Genomic DNA, 21,806 nt, shown 5'->3' on the forward strand with positions numbered 1-21,806 from the left:
TGGCTCTGGTCCCTCCCTTCCCAGGAACCGAGGGATGTAGGAAGCAGACCTCGACAGAACTCCTTTAAGGCCGAGGCTTGGTCACTTCGAACCCACTCTCGTTCATGGGCCTGTGTGATCCTGTGTGATTTCTTTTTCAATTATCTAAACCCAACAGAGGATCCTACCCTAAATCCCAAGCCCTGGGCAGCCCCTCTACCAGGGACAGTTGGCAGTCCTGGAATCCCCAGACCTCACACTTGGAGAGGAAGAGTAGTTGGAGTGTCAGAGGTGCCCCCCACCCCTATCCCAGGACAGAGAACCAGGATGGGCTCCCGGGGTTGGGGGAGGCTCAGACCATTTCCTGCTGCTTCCACCGCCACCTTCCCCACCCCCAGGGCCACCTGAGCCAATCCACGAGTCTGCTCACAAAGTCACATTCATGCCTGATAAAGAATGACCCAGTGCACCAGGACGGGGGACTTTCCAACAGGGGCTTTGGCAGGAGGGGGGACGGGGGTGGGCATTGATTAAAACACTAAATTCTTTGTATACATTTAATTGAACAAATATTTATTAAGCACCTACTTTGTGCTAGGCACCCTCACTGTGTGCTGTCCCCACAGCGCAGTAACCTGTTCAGAAATTAAAACCAAGAAAAGGAACATTGTCGCAACCTTATAAACTGGAGGGCCGGAAGAAGTGGGCTGAGTGGATGTAGGTGATTCCCCAGCCAGGAAACACGCCCAGGAGACACTTGTCTCCTCTCAGGACAAGTATCTACTAAGTCATTGTTTGAAAGCATCTCTATATATGCTGAGAGGGAAGTTACTATGGCCACACCCCATGCACTGGAGCTGGTGGACATTCAAATACTCTGAGCTCTACTCAAAAAACAAAACAAAACAAAAAAAGAGGTGGAAAGGCTATTCCTATTTGGATTAGAAAATACTATTTTTTTTTTCCAGTTCATATGGTTGCAACAGCCCTTGAGGAAGATATAAACATCCTTGCCCTGACTGCGTAAACGTTTAAGGTAGGCCTAGTTCTGGATTCCTGAGTCAGAATCGTCCAGTCATCCACGACCTCGCGAGGCCAGAGAAGAAGCGAGGGGGGATTTCTATTCCAGAGAGGAGAGTGTGGACGGCACCCCTGGTTTGGAAACATGACAGACCGCGCCTGCATTGACAGAAGCCACGCGAACGGGAGGACGTCCTAGCACTACTGCGGGTCACACACACCCTGGGGACTCACGCGGGACCTAGTTGTCGGCACCCAGCTTGGAGAGGCCCCGGCGGAAGTCGTGAAGGTCGTCAATCTTGCCGTCCAGCACCTCCAAGAAGCTCTTCAGCTCCACCTTCAGGTGGCGCTGTCGGTACTTGCTCTCCTCAATGTCCGTCTTCAGGGACCGCACTTTGTCCTCCAGGTTCTGATTGTCTCTCTCTGCCGCCTGCAGCGGAAGGAGAGAGGGCGGACTGCTGATACAGTAGAGGGGAGTCTGCCTGCCAATGCAGGGGATGCGGGTTCGATCCCATGTCTGGGAAGATCCCACAGGCCTCAGAGCAACTGAGCCCATCTGCAACTAGTGAAGCCCTCATGCTCCGCAACAAGAGAAGCCACTGCAGTGAGGAGCCCATGCACCACAACAAAGTGTAGCCCCTGCTCATGACAACTAGAGAAAGCCCCAGCACAATAATGAAGACCCAGCACAGTCAAAAACAAATATATATATATATATATATATATATATATTTTTTTTTTTTTTTAAAAAGAGAGACAGAAAGAAGGGTCTGGGAACAAAGCAGGAGCCCACTGAGACCTGTGATAGTCGGTCAGTCAGTCCCTGCGGTGGGCCTGCCTCTCTGGGGGTGTCAAGTGCTCCCCCACCCCCGGAAATCAGGTGTGTGCCCCTCCTTCCTGCTGTTTGCCAGCAGAGATCTCATCTTAAAACGATGCCCACAGAGAACGCAGAACTCAGAGTTCTGCCCAAAGCAGCCTGGTGCCAAGTGATGCTTTCATAAAGTGCCTGGCAGAGGAAATCTGACATCCCAGCCCATGGGGTTTTCAGCCCCAGGCCCAGGATTGTCGGCAGGGCCCCCTCTGGGTTCCATTCTGGGGGAGAAACAGCATGAATGGGAGAGTGACTTGTCTCCCCTGAGAAGGCAAGGCCTCCTTGGCCCCAGGCCAGCCGCTGGCTGTCCGTGAGGGAGCACTGGCCGTGCCAGATGCAGGGACGGTGGGTCTGCGCACCGTCTGTCCTGTGGTGTTGCCATGGAGACAGTCAAGCTCCCAATGGCGGGACTGCTGTGAGTCTTCACGTGATCATTCTTCATAGCAAACAAGAGCTTCCATCTTGTGGGGATAAAATGAGGCCTTCTAAAAATGTGTTACAGGAACCAGTTACTAACACTGAGGCTGTGTACCTGAAAAAAGTGCTCTGGAAATGAGGAGACCCTCGGAGGTGAGGGAGGACCTGAAAACACTCTTTCTGTGGATCAGAAATCTGAGGCCAGGAAGGGGCGTGCCTGCTCAAGGTCATATCCAAGGTCACTGGCTGGGGCAGTGGAACAGTCCCTGGTCTGAGGCTCTCCCTTAGCTCTCCCTCAGTCCCCTGCTCCTTCCTGGCCCTCCTGTGGGTGTGCAGGAACTTCTGCCAGCAGGAAACAGCCACCTGCACTACAGTTACGCACACTACACCTTTGTGTAAGTGGAAAAACAAAAAGGCAGACTCGGCTGAGTCTTCCCCTGGGGGCAGAGCAGGCATCCAGCAAGTAGTTACACTGGCTGTTTAGGAATCCGGAGTCATTCTTCTTCACCAAGTGAGGCGAGAATGGAAGAGGCCTCTGAGAAACGGGTAACATGACGGATGCCTTCGCACCTGAGTCAAAGTGCATGTGCTCCCCACTCTTACCTCTAACTTCTCAGAGACGTATTCACACTCTGACATGAGCTGAGGTATGATTTCACTTTGTTTTCGGAGGTCTATCAACTCCTACAGGGGACAGAAGTTTGAAGAAGAATATGAAAGCAAGTCAGATAAAATGTATTCTTGAAAATCCCCAACTTTGTGTGTACAGTCATGGAAGCAGCTTTTGGAACCTGTGTGGTCTGTATAAATAATGGTGATGATGTTATACCTAAGACACATCAGGTAATTCTAAAGGCTGAGTATGTCCTGTGAATTAAAGCATGAAGCCTACATACCACCGTGAAAAGAGAAGTATGATTCCTGTTTTTGTGGGGAAACTGAGGCTGAGAGAGGACTGGTAACTTGCCCACAGTCTCCAGCCTCTGTGGACAGTGAGTCCCCTCCATACAAACCTTCGAGCTGCAAACTTACAAAGATGAGAACGTGCATTCGCATGTCCAGTTGCATAAATCAGTTCACGTGCCTGGTGTAGTCACATGCAAGCATCCTCTACATGTGGCTGAGCTTTTGTGTCCTTTACTACACACGACTGTACAGAGGACAGCAGTATAGTATCTTTATTTTAAGTCCAGGAGGTCCAGCAGCAAGTGTCAAAGCAGTGGTGAGGTAGCTGATACTACTGTACTTTTCAAGGTACTAAACTGCAAGATTAAAAATGTTTTTTTGGGGGGTTTGCTTTTTATGTATTATTTGTGTGAAAAGTATGATAAACCTATTACACCACAGTACTACATAGCTGATTATGTTAGTTGGGTACCTAGGCTAACTTTGTTGGACTTAGGAACAAACTGGACTTGTGAACACACTCTCGGAATGGGACTCGTTTGAACAGAGGGGAGTCACTGTACTTAGCTGTCCTGTCCCCCCAAGAGAGAAATGATTGTGTGACTGGGGGTTCTTGCTGCATTAATTTGACAGCAGAACTCAACTTCTGATGAGGGACCATCTATGAAAGTTTCCAAGAGCGTTTGAAAATGTCCAACTCCTCTTGGATCTGAGAGACTGACTAAATATAATAAACCCAAGGAGGCTGCACAGGGTAATGGTCAGGCCCTTGCTCTGGGCTCTTTGTGCCTTGGTGTGGCCCCTGGCTCTGTCTCTGTGCTGCTGTCTGGGCAGCTGCCAGGGCCGATCACACGTCCCACGGCCACCTGCCGTGTCCCTGGATGGAGCTCACCCGCCAAGGCCCAGGGCACGTGAGCAGCACGGCTCAGAGCTCTACCACTCACCGTCTCCTTTTCTCGGAGTTCTGATTCTAGCTCCTCAATCCTTCTCTTTAACTGGGTATTCTTCTCCTTCTCTCTGTTGATCTCGCTGCACTGCTCTTCCAGCTCATCAATCTTTAATAATAAATATCACGTTAAAGCAGGGGTGCCAGTTTACTTTGGGCTTCTCTGGTGGCTCAGACGGTAAAGAATCCGCCTGCAATGCAGGAGACCAGGGTTTGATCCCTGGGTTGGGAAGATCCCCCCGAGAAGGGAATGGCTACCAACTCCAGTATTCTTCCCTGGAGAATTCCATGGACGGAGGAGCCTGGCTGGCTGCAGTCCATGGGGTTTACTTTAATCATTAAACAAGAGATTGCCACAGGTCTTTTAAAATAAACCCTAAATTAACCCACTTACAAATGTTTCCTTGTGGCTACAAATGAACTCTATGGGGCTGCCCCAGGCTGTTTGCTCATACTGGCACAGGGCGCCTCACTTAATACCAGAGAAGCCATGGAAGTCACACAACCTGGCTTCAGGATGCTCCAGGATTCTGGTTTTCTCTTGCGGCCACAGGACAGTAGTTCTAGGTTTGCTTTTAAGGACCTGTCACAAGTAGGAGCCAGATGTCCCATGAATCTGTCTGCTTCTCCCCAGAATGACGTTCACATTATTTTAATAATGCCATGAATGATTCTGTTGCATCTCCAGAGCTGAGGCCAGCAGGGTAGAGAATCGAGCAGCTCTGTGGGACTCAATGACATTTCCAACACTTTTAAATCAAGATGACCTTTCCCCACTGATGCACGCAGAAGGGGCCTGGCCTGTGGGCCTCTTCCTGGGGAGACGACAGTTGCTGGCTGACCTGGCACATCCTCATCTTTCTCTCCTTCCCCAGCTTGACCCCCCGGAAGGGATGCATAGGCCTGACAACCGTGGCACTGCTGTCTGATGCTGGGCAATTTCCAGGGGCCAGAGTGTGGGTACAGAGTGGTCAGCAGGAGTGGAACCAAGTAACACAAGAGTGCCAGGTCAGTGGGGTCCCCACTAAGTGGACAGTGGCAGTCCTCGGGGTGAAGGGCAGTGGGTAGTCACCTTGAGGACAGTTCTCAGAGATGACTGCAGCAACCCTCAGGATCTGCACCCCCAGCCTTGGGGGCTGTCGGAAGTCCCTCAACATCCACATCCCACCCTGGAAGTCAGGTTCCCAGGGCTTCCCACACAGCAAGCAAGTTACACAGTAAGAGCTTCCTTCACACCCCCCTGCACAGCCCTTTGGTTCTTACACTCAGACGTGAAGCGAGAAAACTCAGCTCTTGGCTTGGAAAAAGAGGGCGATCGATCCCTCTGGCAGGCAGATGAGCCCAGCCCAGGAGGGAAGGTGCAGAGTCAGCACTTGGCCTGCGCCCCTCACCATCAGCACTTTGTGAAAAAAGGACATGAGGCAGTTTCACGTGCCATCTGCACAAAGTGAGACGTGGAAGGCGAGCGGTCTCCAGGGGATCTGCTCAGAACAGGGTGGGGGGTTACAAATGTGGGTGAGGGGAGCCAGTCCCCATCTCAGTGTGATGTGGACCCTCAAATCTGCAAAGCAGACCACGGTCAGCAACCGTGGGGTCAAAGTGCTGACCAGCAAAACAGCATGGCAACCCCGGGACCTCAACTAGGGACCCCCAAACCTCCACATCAGTTCAGCCCAATATCAGAGTGTGAACGACGGATTACAGAGAAGGGCACGGGTGAATCCTGGAAAAAGGTCGAGATGCTCGGATGTTGAGGTAGGAGGGTGGAGGGCACATGAGGGCATTGGCCCCCCCTCCACCCGCCATGTCACACTTCCTGTCCTCGCTTCCTAACTCACGTTTTCGGAAATAGTGGTCTGCACAGAAGCAGGGTTTCTGAGCAATCATGCCTCACCATTTCCCCAGTCTGTTTTCTTCCCTCACCCTCTGGAAGGTCACTGAACCAACAGAAAATACCAAAAGGAGGCTGCCCATGAAAGGCCCACCCGCAGTGCACATGGGAGGGTGCTCTTTGAGAGACAAAGCTGCTGTCTCCCATTGATTCCTCTTCCCCTTGGCAACACAAACTATGAGACTTGGTTCAATAGAAGGATTAAGTCACTTCTGTGCGTGGTTACACTCCCTTTACTAAGGCAGGGAAGGAGTGGAAGGAAGGTCCCGGCTGCCTTGTCCCATTCTGGCCCCCCACTCCCCGTGGGTTAGGGTCTCAGCTGAGCCCACCTTGTTCCGGAGCCGGTCGTTCTCATCTCGGCACAGGGAGAACTGGCGCTTCCACTGCTCCACGCTGGCTGCCGACTCCTGCAGCGCTGAGGTCAGCCGGGCATTGCTCTCTCTCAGGGTCTGCAGCTCAATCTCCCACTTCTTCACATTGGCGGCACTGTGGGCGGGGGCCAGGCGGTGACTGGGTGGTGGGTGCCATCCACTCCACTGCCCCAGGGTGGGGGTACCCAGACACCCCTCAGCCCAGCTCTCAAGGCCACATCCTCTCCTACTGCGGCCTGGCCACAAGGACCACGGGTCCCGCAGGCCTGGTGCCTCTCTTTAGTGGGAACATATTTGCCCCACTAAAGGGGCACTAATTTGCCCTGCTGGGTGATTTTTCTCAAGGCATCACTTTAGAAAGGACAGAATTCTCAGAGAAGGAAGAGATGAAACTAAGAATGAACTGAGCCATAAAAAAGAAGGAAATAATGCCATTGGCAGCAATATGGATGCGACTAGAGATTCTAATACTAAGTGAAGTAAGTCAGAAAAAGAAAGACAAATATCTATGACATCACTTATATATGGAATCTAAACTATGACACAAATGAACCTATCTCCAAAACAGAAACAGACTCAGAGATGTAGATAGCAGACTTGTGATTGCCAGGGGGGAGGGGGCTGGGGGAGAGATGGGTTGAGAGCTTGGGGTTAGTAAGATGCAAACTATTACATACAGAATGGATAGACAACAAGGTCCTCCTATATAGCACAGGGAACTCTGGGGAGAAGGGAACCCTTGAACTATATGCCACATCCTGGGATAAACCATAATAGACAAGAATATCAAAAAGAACTGTATACATATACGTATAACTGAGTCACTTTGTTGTATGGCAGAAATTAACACAACAGTGTAAATCAACTCTAATTCAATTAAAAAAAAAACTATGAATGAAGCCACACACTGTGGTAGAGACCCCCCCCTGCCTGCTCCCTACTGACTCCTGGCCACAGGAGGGGTCCCTCTTGCCCCATGTCTAGCTCCTTCCTGAAATGAGCCTCAGGGATAAAGGTTCTGAAGTGCTGGGGTGGAGCCCAGGCCCCCTGAGACTCTCATGAAAGCTGTGGATCTTTTCAATAAGCTCCTGACGCCCCACTCTCTGGAGCCCAATGACCCCAGGTTTAAACAGACAGCCTGGATCCAGATTTGACAGCTGAGGACTAGAGGACAGAGGAGACAGGGCTGGGAATTCCCTGAGGGAAGAACTGGGGTTCCAACCACAGTGTGTGTGAGGGAGTCATGGCCGACCCCATGTCACCTCAGGTCTGAGGGATGCCTCCATGTTATCACCAAACCACATGATAATCTCTGATCCTCTGTGATGAGGGAAGTTTTCAAAAACAAACTGCAGTTGGTTTCCCCTCAAGCTGCTCTGCCCATTCAACACTTCCCTTTGTTTCCTTGCTCTGGAGCCCAATGTTCACTGCAGCACTATTTACAAGAGCCAGGACACGGAAGTGACCTAAACATCCACCAACGGCGGAATGGATAAATACGCCGTGATACATACATACAACGGATACTACTCAGCCATAAAAAGGAGCAAAATAGTGCCATTTTCAGGGATGTGGAGGGACCCAGAGTCTGTCACACAGAGTGAAATGAGTCAGAAAGAGAAAAACAAATATCTGATAATATCACTTATTCATGGAATCTAGAAAGATGGTAGAGGTGAACTTATTTGCAGAGCAGAAACAAAGTCACATGTGCAGAGAACAAACACATGGACACCAAATGAGGAAGTTGGGGGTGGGATGGATTGGGAGATTGGGATTGACATATACCCACTACTATGTATAAAATAGATAACTAATGAGAACCTTCTGTATAGCTACTGTGACCCAAATGGGGAGGAAATCTAAAAAGGAAGGGTAGAACTGATTCACTTTGCTGTACAGTAGAAATCACCACAACATTGTAAAGCAGTTATGTGCTTAGTCGCTCAGTTGTGTCTTACTCTTTGTGACCCTGTGGACTGTAACCCACCAGGCTCCTCTGTCCATGGGGGTTCTCCAGGCAAAGAACACTGGAGTGGGTTGCCATGCCCTTCTCCAGGGGATCTTCTCAACCCAGGGATCGAATATGCCAATAAAAATTAATTTTTAAAAAACCCAACGCATCAGACTTAGCTACTGAGAAAAAAAAAAGTTTCTGGCTTCTAATCTATACTGCCTGGCTGAGGAAAGTTCTGTATCTAAAGTCTTCTTTAAAACAATTTTTTAAAGTAAATACAACTGTATTTTAATAATCTGCATTATCTTTCATCCACCTCAAGGTCCTAGGAATGTGACTGGAAAATATGTACTTTTGGTTTCAAACACCACAGACTGAAAACACAGCAAATACCATCATGTGATTAATTCCAGAGTTGACGAGTGAGAATCTGACCTGATTTAGGGAAATGACTTCACACTCATTCCTGTAATTCACTTGTCAATTAAACTGGAATTAAAAAAAAAAAAAACACATTTATTTTTAGGGGTGAAACGTTTTCAACCAGGCAGTCCACTGTGACTTAAACAACCAAAAAGAGTCCTCACGATTGCCTGATGATTAAGAGAGATTGGTCACAGTTTTGTCCTCTGAAGCACCTGATAAAACCCACAGTCCAAAACAGGTGCTGGATCTGTGGATCTCATGTTCCTTCTGGAATTCCCAGGTCAGATCATGGGAACTGAGTTCCAAGCACCGGTCAGGCCGCTGGGGGGCAGAAGCGGGTGCTAACCCGTGGGCTCCAGCTGTGGAGCACGACTGCTGCCCCGGGAGGATTCCTGAAGGCTCCCACCTTGAGTATAGGCAGGCAGTGTGGAGAATCTACCAGCCGTGTGACCTTGGGCAAGGACTGGCTGTAGCACTTGGGCCTCGGTTTCCTTATCTGTGTAAAACGGAGGGATTAATATGACAGAGCTCTTACACAGGGCAGCTCTGAAGAATGCAGCCACAGGGAGGCTCGGGGGAGCTGGCAGAGTTTCCTGCCAGGTGAACAGAATGACCCCAAAGTCAGCGACCCTGAGGGTGCTCATAGGGCCAACCCATACAATGAGGTCCAGCCTGGCTTTGGGAAAGATGCCACATTCTCGAGATATGAAAACACAAGCATGGTTAGTGTAGTCACTAAAAATTAAAATCTTGCTGATATCATTATGGGGACTGCATTAACTTTATACATCAATTTAAGGGAAATTGATACTTTTTTAAAATATTAAGGCTTCCTACTCATTTCCAATAGACTTTTTTCTATTTGTTAAATTATTCATGTATGGTCCTCAAAATTATTTGAGTTTTCTTCACAAAGATCCTGTACATTTTATAAGTTTATTCCTATGTATTTTATGGTTCATATTATATTTAATAATTCATACTATAAAGGAAGGGCTTCCCAGGTGGATCTAGTGGTAAAGAACGCCTCTGCCAATGCAGAAGATGTAAGAGACTTGGGTTTGATCCCTGGGTCAGGGAAGGCCCCCTGGAGGAGGAAATGGCAACCCACCTCAGTATTCCAGGAGAATCCTACAGACAGAGGAGCCTGGCAGACTACAGTCCATGAAGTCACAGTGTTGGACATGACTGAAGAGACTTAGCATACAGGCATTATAAAGGAAATCTCTTCTTCAAATATATAGTCTATGTGATGTTTGCATATAGAAAAGCTACTGATTTTTGTGAGACTTTATATTATTATATAATATAATATAATATATTATATTAAACTATATTAAAGATAGTTTCTTAAGGTTTTTATATGTTTCTCTTGGATGTTCAAGACAGTCTTTCATATACAAATAAATGATAAATCTGGCTTCTCAAAAAACAAAACAAAGTGAAACATGATCACAGGGACTCCCCTGTGGTTAGAACTCCACACTTCCATTGCAGAGGGCCCAGGTTCAATCCCTGCTTGGGGAACTAAGATCCCACATGCTATTTAGTACAGCTGAAGAAAAAAAAGGTCACGTCTCTCTTTCACACACACACACACACACACACACACACACACACACACACAGGCTGATGTGGACAGGGAACAGCCACGGAGGCAGCTGGTCTTCCTCTGGCCAGGAGACAAGACCGGCTGTTCTGAGCAGGACCTGGTCTCCTCCCCCAAGTTCCTGAAGCCCTGCCCAGTGGGAGAGGCTGCAGGGGAGTGCTGGCCCTGGGTGACAGCACCTGGATTTGCACATGCTCACCTCTGGGTCAGAGCGATCTTCAGCTTGTCATTCTCGGACTTGAGGTGTGTGTCGGCAGGACCCGCACAAGAGGCCTTCTCATCATCTGTCCCATTGACACTGGATGCCTGAGTAGAAGAGGGGGTTACCTTCGCAGCTTATCACTTGATCTGACAGCGGCAGGAGCTGTGTGTTTAAGAGTGTGGGAGACCCAATGCCTCCAACCAGAACACACAACACGAAGACTAATAACAAGACTGGCCCTGGAGAGTCCACACGGAGTCCAGAAAGTCTGTGCCTTTTATTCACAAGACAGCATCTGGGGCTGTTAGGCAGAAACTTTTAAAATCAGACTTTACGGATAAACCTACAAGTCAGGATACCTGGTCTCCTTAAATGACACAGGACAGAAGCCACAGATTAAAAGGGGGTGGGGATGGTTATAATAAGAAACAGTGACTGAGTTTGGAGAAGGAATAGCAACCCACTCCAATATTCTGCAATGGGAAATCCCATGGACAGAGAAGCCTGGCAGGCTATGGTCCATGGGGTCACAAAGGAGTCAGACACGACTTAGCAACCAAATGACAAGAAGAAGCTGAGATAACCTTTTTTATCCTAAGGCTACAGAAAGATTATTAAAAAAAAAAACAAAAAACCACCAGGAATCAGATATGGGTGTCTGCTGTCTCCATTACTATTAGCATCATTATGAATATTCTGTAATGCTTTCTGTAATAAGACATACCACATGGAGGTCAATCTTATCTGGTCTCAGATAAGGTCTTAGAAAGACCTTACTTAGTCTCCAAGAAGCATAAAGGCAAAGGGAGGAACCATGAAGGGAATGAATTTCTGGCTAAATTTCTGCATCACAAAAAAATGCCATAAACTATATTAGAATGTAAACAATCATGTGGAGGAAATATTTGAAGAGGATATGAAAACCAAAATGCCAATACTTATATTTAAAAGAAACTCTTAGAGTTCTCAGCTCTTAGAGCAACACTCTGAAATATTTGTGGATGAAATGATGTCTGGGATTGGCTTTAAAACAAAGGTGGAGGGATAGGGTGAGTGTAGATGAAATGTGAAGTGAAGTGAAAGTCGCTCAGTCATGTCCAACTCTTTGCCATCCCATGGACTATATAGTCCGTGGAATTCTCCAGGCCAGAATACTGGAGTGGGTAGCCTTTCCCTTCTCCAGGGGATCTTCCCAACGCAGGGATCAAACCCATGTCTCCTGCATTGCAGGTGGATTCTTTACCAGCTGAGCCACAATGATTGGTCATAAATTCCTAATTGTTAAAACTGAACTGATGGGCCCATGGGGTTCAGTTACACAATTTTGCCTAGTATTATATATGTTCAAAACTAGCCATGCTAAAAAATAAAGTTCTTGGAAATGAACATAAAAAAGGGAAAGGATATGCAATTGACATTTACAGTAGAAGACACACATAGACTCAATAAACAAAAAATTTAATCTTATTAGTAAAGAAATGCAAAATGAAAAAAAGCAATAAAATACATTTTTCTTCTGTCAAATCAACAAAGCTCTGTGGGTAAGTGCGTGGGAGGAAAAATTTCTCTCATTCACTCCTGGTGGGAGTCAGAATTGTACATTTCTGCAGGGATGTTTGCAGTATGCGTCAAAAGCTCATAAAACCTCCTACCCTTAGTCCAATACTTCCATTTCAAGAATTTATCCTGCAGTATATGTATAACTGAATCACTTAGTTGTAGACCTGAAACTAACACAACATTGTTGTCAACTATACTCTGATGCTGAAGCTGAAACTCCAATACTTTGGCCACCTGATACAAAGAACCAACTCATTGGAAAAGACCCTAATGCTGGGAAAGATTGAAGGCAGGAGAACGGGACAACGGAGGATGAGATGGTTGGATGGCATTACCGATGTGATGGACATGAGTTTGAATAGGCTCCGGGAGTTGGTGATAGACAGGGAAGTCTGGCATGCTGCAGTCCCTGGGGTCGCAAAGAGTCAGACACAACTGAGCAACTGAACTGAACTGAACTGATACTCCAATATAAAATTAAAAGTTAAAAAAAAAATTATCCTGCGGAAACCATCAAATGCACAAAAAGTACACAAGAACAGCTTATCACGGTGTTATTTCTATTAATGAAAAATTAGAAATAACATCAGTTCAGTTCAGTTGCTCAGTCGTGTCTGACTCTTTGCAACCCCATGAACCACAGCATGCCAGGCCTCTCTGTCCATCACCAACTCCCAGAGTTCACTCAAACTCATGTCCATTGTGTCAGTGATGCCATCCAACCATCTCATCCTCTGTAGTCCCCTTCTCCTCCTGCCCTCAATCTTTCCCAGCATCAGGGTCTTTTCAGATGAGTCAGCTCTTTGTATCAGGTGGCCAAAGTATTGGAGTTTCAGCTTCAACATCAGTCCTTGCAATGAACATCCAGGACTGATCTCCTTTAGGATGGACTGGTTGGATCTCCTTGAAGTCCAAGGGACTCTCAAGAATCTTCTCCAACACTACAGTTCAAAACCATCAATTCTTCTGCGCTCAGCTTTCTTTATAGTCCAACTCTCACATCCATACATGACTACTGGAAAAACCATAGCCTTGACTAGACAGACCTTTGTTGGCAAAGTAATGTCTCTGCTTTTGAATATGCTGTCTACGTTGGTCATAACTTTCCTTCCAAAGAGTAAGTGTTTTTTAATTTCACGGCTGCAATCACCGTCTGCAGTGATTTTGGAGCCCAGAAAAATAAAGTCAGCCACTGTTTCCACTGTTTCCCCATCTATTTGCCATGAAGTGATGGGACTGGATGCCATGATCTTAGTTTTACGAATGTTTAGCTTCAAGCCAACTTTTTCACTCTCCTCTTTCGCTTTCATCAAGACGCGCTTTAGACTTCACTGTCCCAAATTATAGGAGTATAGTGGAATAAGTTGTGATATAAACAAACACTGGAATTCTATTTATACATTAAAATAGTTTTGAAAAGTGATATTTGAAAACACGAGGAAATGATTATAACAAACATAAGTTTAAAAAAAAGATGAAAAATAAAAAAATGTACTGGAAAACTATATTGGTAAGAAATAGTTTAAAACATTAAGAAAATGTCTTCGGTAAGAATATAGGTAATTTTTATTCCTTCCTTTATAGTATGGCATATTTTAAATTTCTGCAATAAATATGCATTGCTTTTACATTCAGAAAAAACACACTAAAAATTTTTGTAGTTAGGTTGTTTAAAATCTTCAAGTATTTAGAAAACTTGGCCAAAGTACTCATTCTCTAAGAAATTCAAAAAACCAAGCAACTGTGTGATTTTTAATAAAAAGAAAAATGGACAATGATCTCCATAGTTGGGAAAACATCAGCAAGGGTAAATAAAAACTAAAGCTTAGAAAAGCCATTTATATGTAATTAATATATATCTATATAATAACATTTTCTCTGTACACTTGACTTTTTTCGGTTTAAAATACTTTAGAGGAGAAAATAAACATTAAAGCAAAAACAATATATAAAGAAATTCAGATATTAAAGATATCACTATAACATGACATTTAGAAAAAGATGGTATATCAGAAACTTTGTATCATAAGTTATTGCTTATATGTAGAAGCTAAAGTAATAGTGCAAATGAACCTATTTACAAAACAGAAGTTGAGTCACAGAGGTGGAAAACACACTTGTGGTTACTAAGGGGAAAAGGGGCATGGGGGGGATAAATTAGGAGACTGAAACTGACATATACACACTAGTACATGTAGAATAAATAGCTAGTAAGAACCTAATGCAGGAGACCCCAGTTGGTTCCTGAGTCGGTAAGATCCCTTGGAGAAGGGATAGGCTACCTACTCAAGTATTCTTGGGCTTCCCTTTTGGCTCAGCTGGTAAAGAATCCGCCTGCAATGCGGGATACCTGGGTTCAATCCTTGGGTAGGAAAGATCCCCTGGAGAAGGGAAAGGCTACTCACTCCAGTATTCTGGCCTGGAGAATTCCATGGACTGTATAGTCCATGGGGTCGCAAAGATTCAGACATGATTGAGCAACTTTCACAAGAACCTACTGAATAGCACAGTGAATTCTGTTCAGTTCTATGTAAAGAATCTAACTCTGTGTGTGTGTGTGTGTGTGTGTGTACGTATACACAACTAAATCACTTTGCTATATAACAGAAAGTAACACAACATTGTAAATCAATTATATTCCAATAAAAATCAATTAAAATATAGATTTTCCTCTATGTAATAAAATAAAATTTAGCATTCTAAAAAAAAAAAAAAAGAAACTCCTTAGACTACGGACCACTTCAAGTGCCCAATTTTAGAGTTCCTCAGATATTACTCAGTACAGACATTAGTATGCTAAATCAACAGTATCATTTAGATGATATTACAGATTGTTTATAAAGATTCAGGAAAGTTCCTGTCCACTTGGAGTCTAACACACATTCATTTCCGTAAGTCCAAAGGGACATCTTTTATATGATCCAGGTTTGGCTATGGGTGATAATCAAGCCTAGGGTGTTGACCTTGACCACTCAGGATGCCCATGCCTCCTGGTTCTCTTCCAGGAGGTAGGTTCTCATCTTTACCCCAGAATCCATCCATGGCCATCCCGGCATGGCCATTCTCCATCCCACAGCCTCCTCGCCAGTCTTCCCGCCCTCAGCTGCTCCCTGACTTCCTCACCACCCACACACAACTGATCAATTCCTGATCAGTGGCCATAAAACACCTCCAGTGTCTTCTCACTATCCAATAATACAAAATTAGGTAAGAAGGGATCCACTAATGCAGAATTCTGGGTCCTTCACGGTCCCTCCAAGTGCATCCCTGGTCCTCCCATCGCACTCTTCTCCCCCAGGCCAGTAGACTCATAGCTTTCACATACATCATGTTTATTTCTAACCCCAGATGCTTGCTCCTCATGTCTCTAGTGCCCTGTCTCTCTACACATAACTCTGTCATGAGGCAAGGCTTCTGCCTACTACTGCATACCCCACTCTAGACATCAGGAAGGCAGGTATTTTTATTTCAGGTCCCTTTTAGTCAGTGACCACACTTTCAAGCAGACAGATGACTCAGTTCCTGGCAAAGCCACATTTTCGTTGACTAAACTAGAGCTGTTGAAATACCACCTCCCACCTGACTTTGTTATAATAGAGAAACAGACGGGGAGCCTCTGGCATCGACCAAGTTTTCTCTGTCATGGGCATAGGTACCTGCATTGGTCCATGAGCATGCTTTATGGAGACCTCCCCTCCCAACATAGAAAGAAAACACGTCCCCTTGGCATTGGTATTTAAACAGTGATCAGAGAGAATTCCAGATGAGGGACATGCATTAACTCTCATCTCATCAAATGTTTTCCATCCAAAATGTATCACCACATCTTGAAAAATTCAAGTCTCATAAAAACATGTCACATCTTTCTCATTGTGAAAAGGCTAATAGTTGAAAAAGCCTTCAAAATGCCCTACTGTGAAAATTTGTTCTTTCCTGTCAAAAGTGACAGGAACAAAGTCCCAATCACTGATCACACTCATTTATTTTACGGGCAAATTACTTACTTGGGAATGATTGCTTGAAGTTTCAATTTTCTCCTGGGATTTGTCTCTGGCTAGTCTGGCAGCTTCTTTCACTTCCTGGAATTTCTCTGCAAACTGAACATGAAGAAGAATTATTAGAGGTTTCCTTAACTTTATATATGGATGATATTCAGAACCCACCTTTATTATTTTGCATTCATTTGAAGTCAATAAATTCTGTATAAATCCAGGAAAGAGATTTTATTTGAGATTTAAGATGCTTTTTCCTGAACAACAACAACAAAAAAAGAAACAAAAAAGCTCAGGTCAGATCTAAATTAATTTCTAAGATACTGAAGCAAGATTTGATGGCAAAATATTAAAAACACACACCTCTAGTTAAGAGTACCTAATACAAATGCAACAAAAGAAATTTAGCTATAGCACAGAAGGAATCCCCCTAAAACTTTATAATCTCTGATGAAAGATCCAAGAACTCTTACAAGTCAATGGTGTGAATAGCAAAAACATCCAAAACGCTCAGGGGAAGGAACATTCTAGATTTTAAAAGCCTAATATGCAAAATGTAACATGTTAGCCTAGGACTAAGTTCTCTTTAAAAGAAATTTTATTTATTTGGCTGCGCCAGGTCTTAGCAGCAGCATGTGGGATCTAGTTCCCTCACCAGTGATTAAACTCAGGCCCCCCTCATTGGTAGTTCAGAGTCTTTAGCCACTGGGCCATGAGGGAAGTCTGAGTCCTCTTTTAAACAGGCCAATTATAAGATTTCTGGGCAACAACAAGGGATATGTATGGACTGGATAAGATGACTCCAAGGAGTTACTGTTTTATTAGTCTTGTTAGAAGCACTGCTGATGTTGTGGTTATTAGAAAATGTCATTATTTAGAGATAAATACTGAAGGATTTGGGCTTCCCAGGTGGCACATTGGTAAAGAATCCGCCTGTCAATGTGGGAGATGTGGGTTCGATCTCTGGGTTGGGAAGATCCCCTGGAGAAGGAAATGGCAATCCACTCCAGTATTCTTGCCTGGAAATCCCATGGACAGAGGAGCCTGGTGGGCTACAGTCCACGGGGTCGCAAAGGGTTGGACACTACTGAGTGACTGAGCATGCACATACACTCTGAAGTATTTAGGCATGAAATGTCTTTATGTCTGTAATTTAAAGTACTTCAACAACAATAAAAACAGGTGAAAGTCACTCAATCATGTCTGACTCTTTGTGACTCCATGGACTATATAGTCCATGGAATTCTCCAGGCCAGAATATTTCTCTTCTCCAGGGGATATTCCAAACCCAGGTCTCCCACATTGCAGGCGGATTCTTTACCAGCTGAACCACAAGGGAAGCCCAAGAATACTTGAGTGGGTATCCTATCCCTTCTCCAGGGGATCTTCCTGACACAGGAATTGAACCCGGGTCTCTTGCATTGCAGGCGGATGCTTTACCAACTGAGCTACCAGCAAAGCCTGAAAACAGACGAAGAAATGTGGCAAAGTGTTCACTATTAAATTTATGTAATGCATCTGTGGGTATTCATTCTACTATGCTCTCTGCTTAAAGGAATGTTTTAATATTTTCTTAAAATTAAAATATTATTAAAATCCCAGAGCAATCATATCAATCACTGCTTTACTGTCACTGACAAAGCAACTGATTTTAATTAGCAAATACACTGAACAGAGAACTGCCTATCATAGCTAATGCTGACATCACACAGCAAGAGAGAGCCCAACGTGGTTGCTGAGTAGCAAGAAAAAGCCAGCCAGTGCCAATGCCACCGACAATGCTGTGGCTTTCACTAAGAACTCGATTCCTGGGCATAGGCTGCCCCCTGAGTGTCTCACAAGGTCAACAATAGCGGTCTGCTTTGGGAAACCCTGCTGGATGACAGCTGCTGGTAAACCAAGCACCTGGCAGAAGCAGAAAAGGTCAGCCTTGCAATGCTGGCTGGCGTTGCTCCTGCAGGCCTGGAAATAAAGCCACCGACACAGGGCTTCATTTAACCAACCCAGAGCTGCCAGTGAAAAATCACATTACCTGTTGCTTAAAAGGTCTGAGGTCCAGAGAGGTTGGACGAAGCATCCCCCTTCCTTTTAGGGGCCCCGTAAGTAAAAGCATCAAGTCATGAGTTCCTTGATGGCAGGGCCCATGCTTTTCCCCTTTGCACCTTCCCACGAGACCAGGTGGAAAGCAGGTATAAGTAAGTTTGTTAAGAGAATGAATGAGCTCTGGGTTTTAGATTTGCACATTTTCACCCTCTTGGAAAAAAAAAAAGAAAAAACATGTGAAAGTATGGCCGAACCTAAGGACCTGGGGAGGTACCATGGTACGGGAGGTACTCACAGGCATGGGAATACTTCACCAGGCTCCCAAACCAAAGGCATTATTTTTTTACAGACCCTTCTTGCACCTGTCAGGGTCTCTTTTTCTCGGGGTCTTATTTGAAGTTGCTTATAAACTAGATTAGAAATGTCATTGCCAGGGTCATGTTTACTCAGTCGACAAACATGGTCTGAGTACCATTCAGGACTTCAGCAAACAAATATGGGGCCGTGGCCTAAGCTAGGTGCTGGGGTATGAACACTGTAAGCATCAGAGAGAGTGCCAGACTTGGGTAGCAGGAGAGAGTGGCAAACAAGTCAGTCAATAAAGCCCTGCCAGGTTTTGATAAAACAAGCAGCCTCTGGATGGAGCCTGGGGCTTCCTTCCTGACCCTGACTGTCATGATGACCCTCAGCTCAACTCCTGGAGACTCAGTCCAGAAGGTCCAGTGGTCCCTTCTCTCTTGGTCCGCTGACACCCATCAAGCTGGTCCCTCCAGATATCCCACAGTTTTGCCTTGGGTGGGCATAACTATCACCTTCTTCCCCTAGACCCTCAGCAGAGCCACATTTACAAGGTAAGGAGTCTAATGGCTTCTTTTATTAAGTTTTATTTATTTTTTGGCCACGGCTTGCAGGATGTGGGATCTTGGTTCCCCAACCAGAGACTGAACCTGTACCCCCTGCATTAAAAATGCAGAATCTTAACCACTGAACTACCAGAGAAGTCACAGAAATTTAATGACTTTCAATACAAATTCTCCTGTTTGTTACCCTCTATTGGACAGGAATTCTTATTCATAGTTTCCTGATAAGAAAATAGAGTCTTAGAGAGGTTAATATTTGCCCATAGTCACATGGCTAGTAAATAATAAACCTGAACTTGAGCCTAGATCTGATTTCTACATGATCATCTACACATCCGGTTACTTTCGTGTGCCTACACGAATGCCAGAGACTTGCACAACAGTTGTTAAACATTTATCGATTGGATTTTCCATTTGCAAAGAGAATTGTACTTAAAATGGAATTGTACTCACTTCCTCTTTAAAAGAACATTATAAAAGCTTTAATTCCAAGGCAGGTCATGGGAACCTTTAAGGCAAAGATAAGGCCTGAGGATTAGAAAATCAGATGTTAATGGAGTGAATAGCCCAGGCGACAGCTCTATCATTGCTAAAAAATTTGTGACTTGCTTTACCGCAATATTCGCTTCATTGCAGTGGTCTGGAACCAAATCCACAGTATCTCTGAGGGATGCCTATGAACAGTAACAGCCTAGAACATCTCAAAAGGATGTCACCTTGAGGTGACAGAGCTATTAAACTGGCACACCGTGCTTTACCGTGTTTCACGGATACCGTGTTTCTTATAAATTGAAACTGGCGGCAACCGTGCACTGAGCAAGTCTATCAGTACTATTTTTCCAATAGCATTTACGCACTATGTGTCTCTGTGTCACATTTTGGTAATTCCCACAGTATGTCAAACTTTCATGGTGATCTGTGATAACTGATTTTTGTTGTCACTACATTCACTGAAGGCTCAGATGATGGTTGGCAATTTCTAGCCATATAGTACTTTTATTTAAGGTATGGTTGTGGTTTAGTCGCTAAGTCATGTCCGACTCTTGCGACCCCATGGACTGTAGCCTGCCAGGCTTCTCTGTCTATGGGATCTCGCAGGCAGGAATACTGGAGTGGTTGCCATTTCCTCCTCCAGGGGATCTTCGCGACTCAGAGATCGAACCCGGGTCTCCTGCATTGCAGGAATATGAATACTCTTTACCAACTGAGCTGCAAGGGAAGCCACTATGTATTTAAGGTATATACATTATTATTTTGGACATAATCCTAGTGCACACTTACTGGACTACAGTATAGTGCAAATAAGACTGTTATGTGTGCTAGGAAGCTAAAAAATTTGTGACTTGCTTTAATGCAACATCTGCTTCATTGCAGTCGTCTGGAACCAAATCCACAGTATCTCCGAGGGATGCCTGTGAACAGTAACAGCTTCAGTTCAGTTCAGTTCAGTCTAGAGCATCTCAAAAAGGGCAAAACAGTACATATATTCTCACAGTCAGGATGCAGTTATACTATGCACTCACAGCCACTCTGAGGTCCTCTTACTACTGTCAATATGCAAATGCAGCACAGATGGGTTTCGTAACTGGCCAAGGTCACACTGGGACTGAACACAGCCATCTGAGGCCAGTGCTGGACACTCCAGGGTCCTGTGATTTACCTACTTAACTGCTACCTTAGCTAAGATGCCTAGATCTAACCCTTATCCTTCTTTCAAATGCAGGCAAATGAACCACTATGCACCTTGCTTTCTTCATCTGTGAAATATGGGTAATAACAATACAACCTCCATGGATCCCTGGAGGATGAGAGATGGGGCTTTGCGATGGGCATTCAACAAAGGGAAGCACAGCTTCTCATGGCCCTGATTTGGCTGAAAATCACGAACTTAGGACTTCCCTGGTGGTCTAGTGGTTAAGACTCTGTGCTTCCAACGTAGGGGACATGAGTTTGATTCCTGATTGGGGAACTAAGATCCCACATGCCATGAGGGGAAAAAAAGCCACAAATTTTAGTAACAGAGCCCCACAAAAGGGTGAATTCATTCATTCAAAAATATTAACTAGCTATCTCTAGATACACTGAAATACTTAAGAAGGACTTAGTTCCTGTCTTCAAAGGAATTCTGGGTCTGTAGAGGACTTTATATTTAAATGGGTGATAATCAAAAGAATTTTTATCAGAAAATAAGCTCAAAATGTCATGAAGTAGGATAAGCCCTATCAGACAAATTTTAGGTAAATAAATAATCACTTATTTATTTTTATTATTATATATTTTTTAAGGTGTGCCATGTGGCATGTAGGATCTTAGCTCCCCGATCAGGGATCGAACCTGTACCCCTTACATTGGGAGAGCAGTCTTAACCACTGGGCAACCAGGGAAGTCCCTAAATAATCATTTAAAAAGCAGTGGCAGGATGGGCCCTACCATTTATATAAAAATTAGCTATGACAAAGGAGGAATCATAAATTAATGAGGAAAATTATTCAGAGTATAATTGCAATAATTTTGGCAAACTGAGGGGAAATGGATTTAAATCCTTACACAAACCAGTAGCATGATAAATTAATGATGAGTTAAAGGGGTAAGTTGTTTTGTATTTGTAAAATCTGGATCCAAACAGTTGAACATTCATCAAACTTCTGCTTGAGGGGTGTGAGGATAATTTTCTAAACCTGGAAGAAATAAAAGGAAAATCACAAAGTGACAGACTTGCCTGCCTAGCAATTTAAAGCTTTTGTATATAAAAAGAA

The 21,806-nt window shown here is 44.8% G+C and overlaps 1 protein-coding gene across 1 annotated transcript in view; it reads right to left on the reverse strand.

Annotated features, from left to right (window-relative positions):
• Positions 1 to 522: 522 nt before the first annotated feature.
• The window catches only part of HOMER2 (homer scaffold protein 2), a 91,452-nt gene continuing 70,168 nt past the window's right edge, over positions 523 to 21,806 (reverse strand). The window contains exons 4-9 of the mRNA XM_055555534.1: positions 16,160 to 16,252; positions 10,593 to 10,699; positions 6,360 to 6,516; positions 4,138 to 4,248; positions 2,891 to 2,971; positions 523 to 1,429 (exon numbers count right to left, since the gene is read on the reverse strand). Of these exons, the coding sequence (XP_055411509.1) occupies positions 1,241 to 1,429; positions 2,891 to 2,971; positions 4,138 to 4,248; positions 6,360 to 6,516; positions 10,593 to 10,699; positions 16,160 to 16,252 (738 nt within the window). The 3' untranslated portion in view covers positions 523 to 1,240. The remainder of the gene's footprint in view (positions 1,430 to 2,890; positions 2,972 to 4,137; positions 4,249 to 6,359; positions 6,517 to 10,592; positions 10,700 to 16,159; positions 16,253 to 21,806) is intronic.

The sequence above is a fragment of the Bubalus kerabau genome, chromosome 19 (genome assembly GCF_029407905.1).
Source record: "Bubalus kerabau isolate K-KA32 ecotype Philippines breed swamp buffalo chromosome 19, PCC_UOA_SB_1v2, whole genome shotgun sequence".
Lineage (NCBI taxonomy): Eukaryota > Metazoa > Chordata > Mammalia > Artiodactyla > Bovidae > Bubalus > Bubalus kerabau.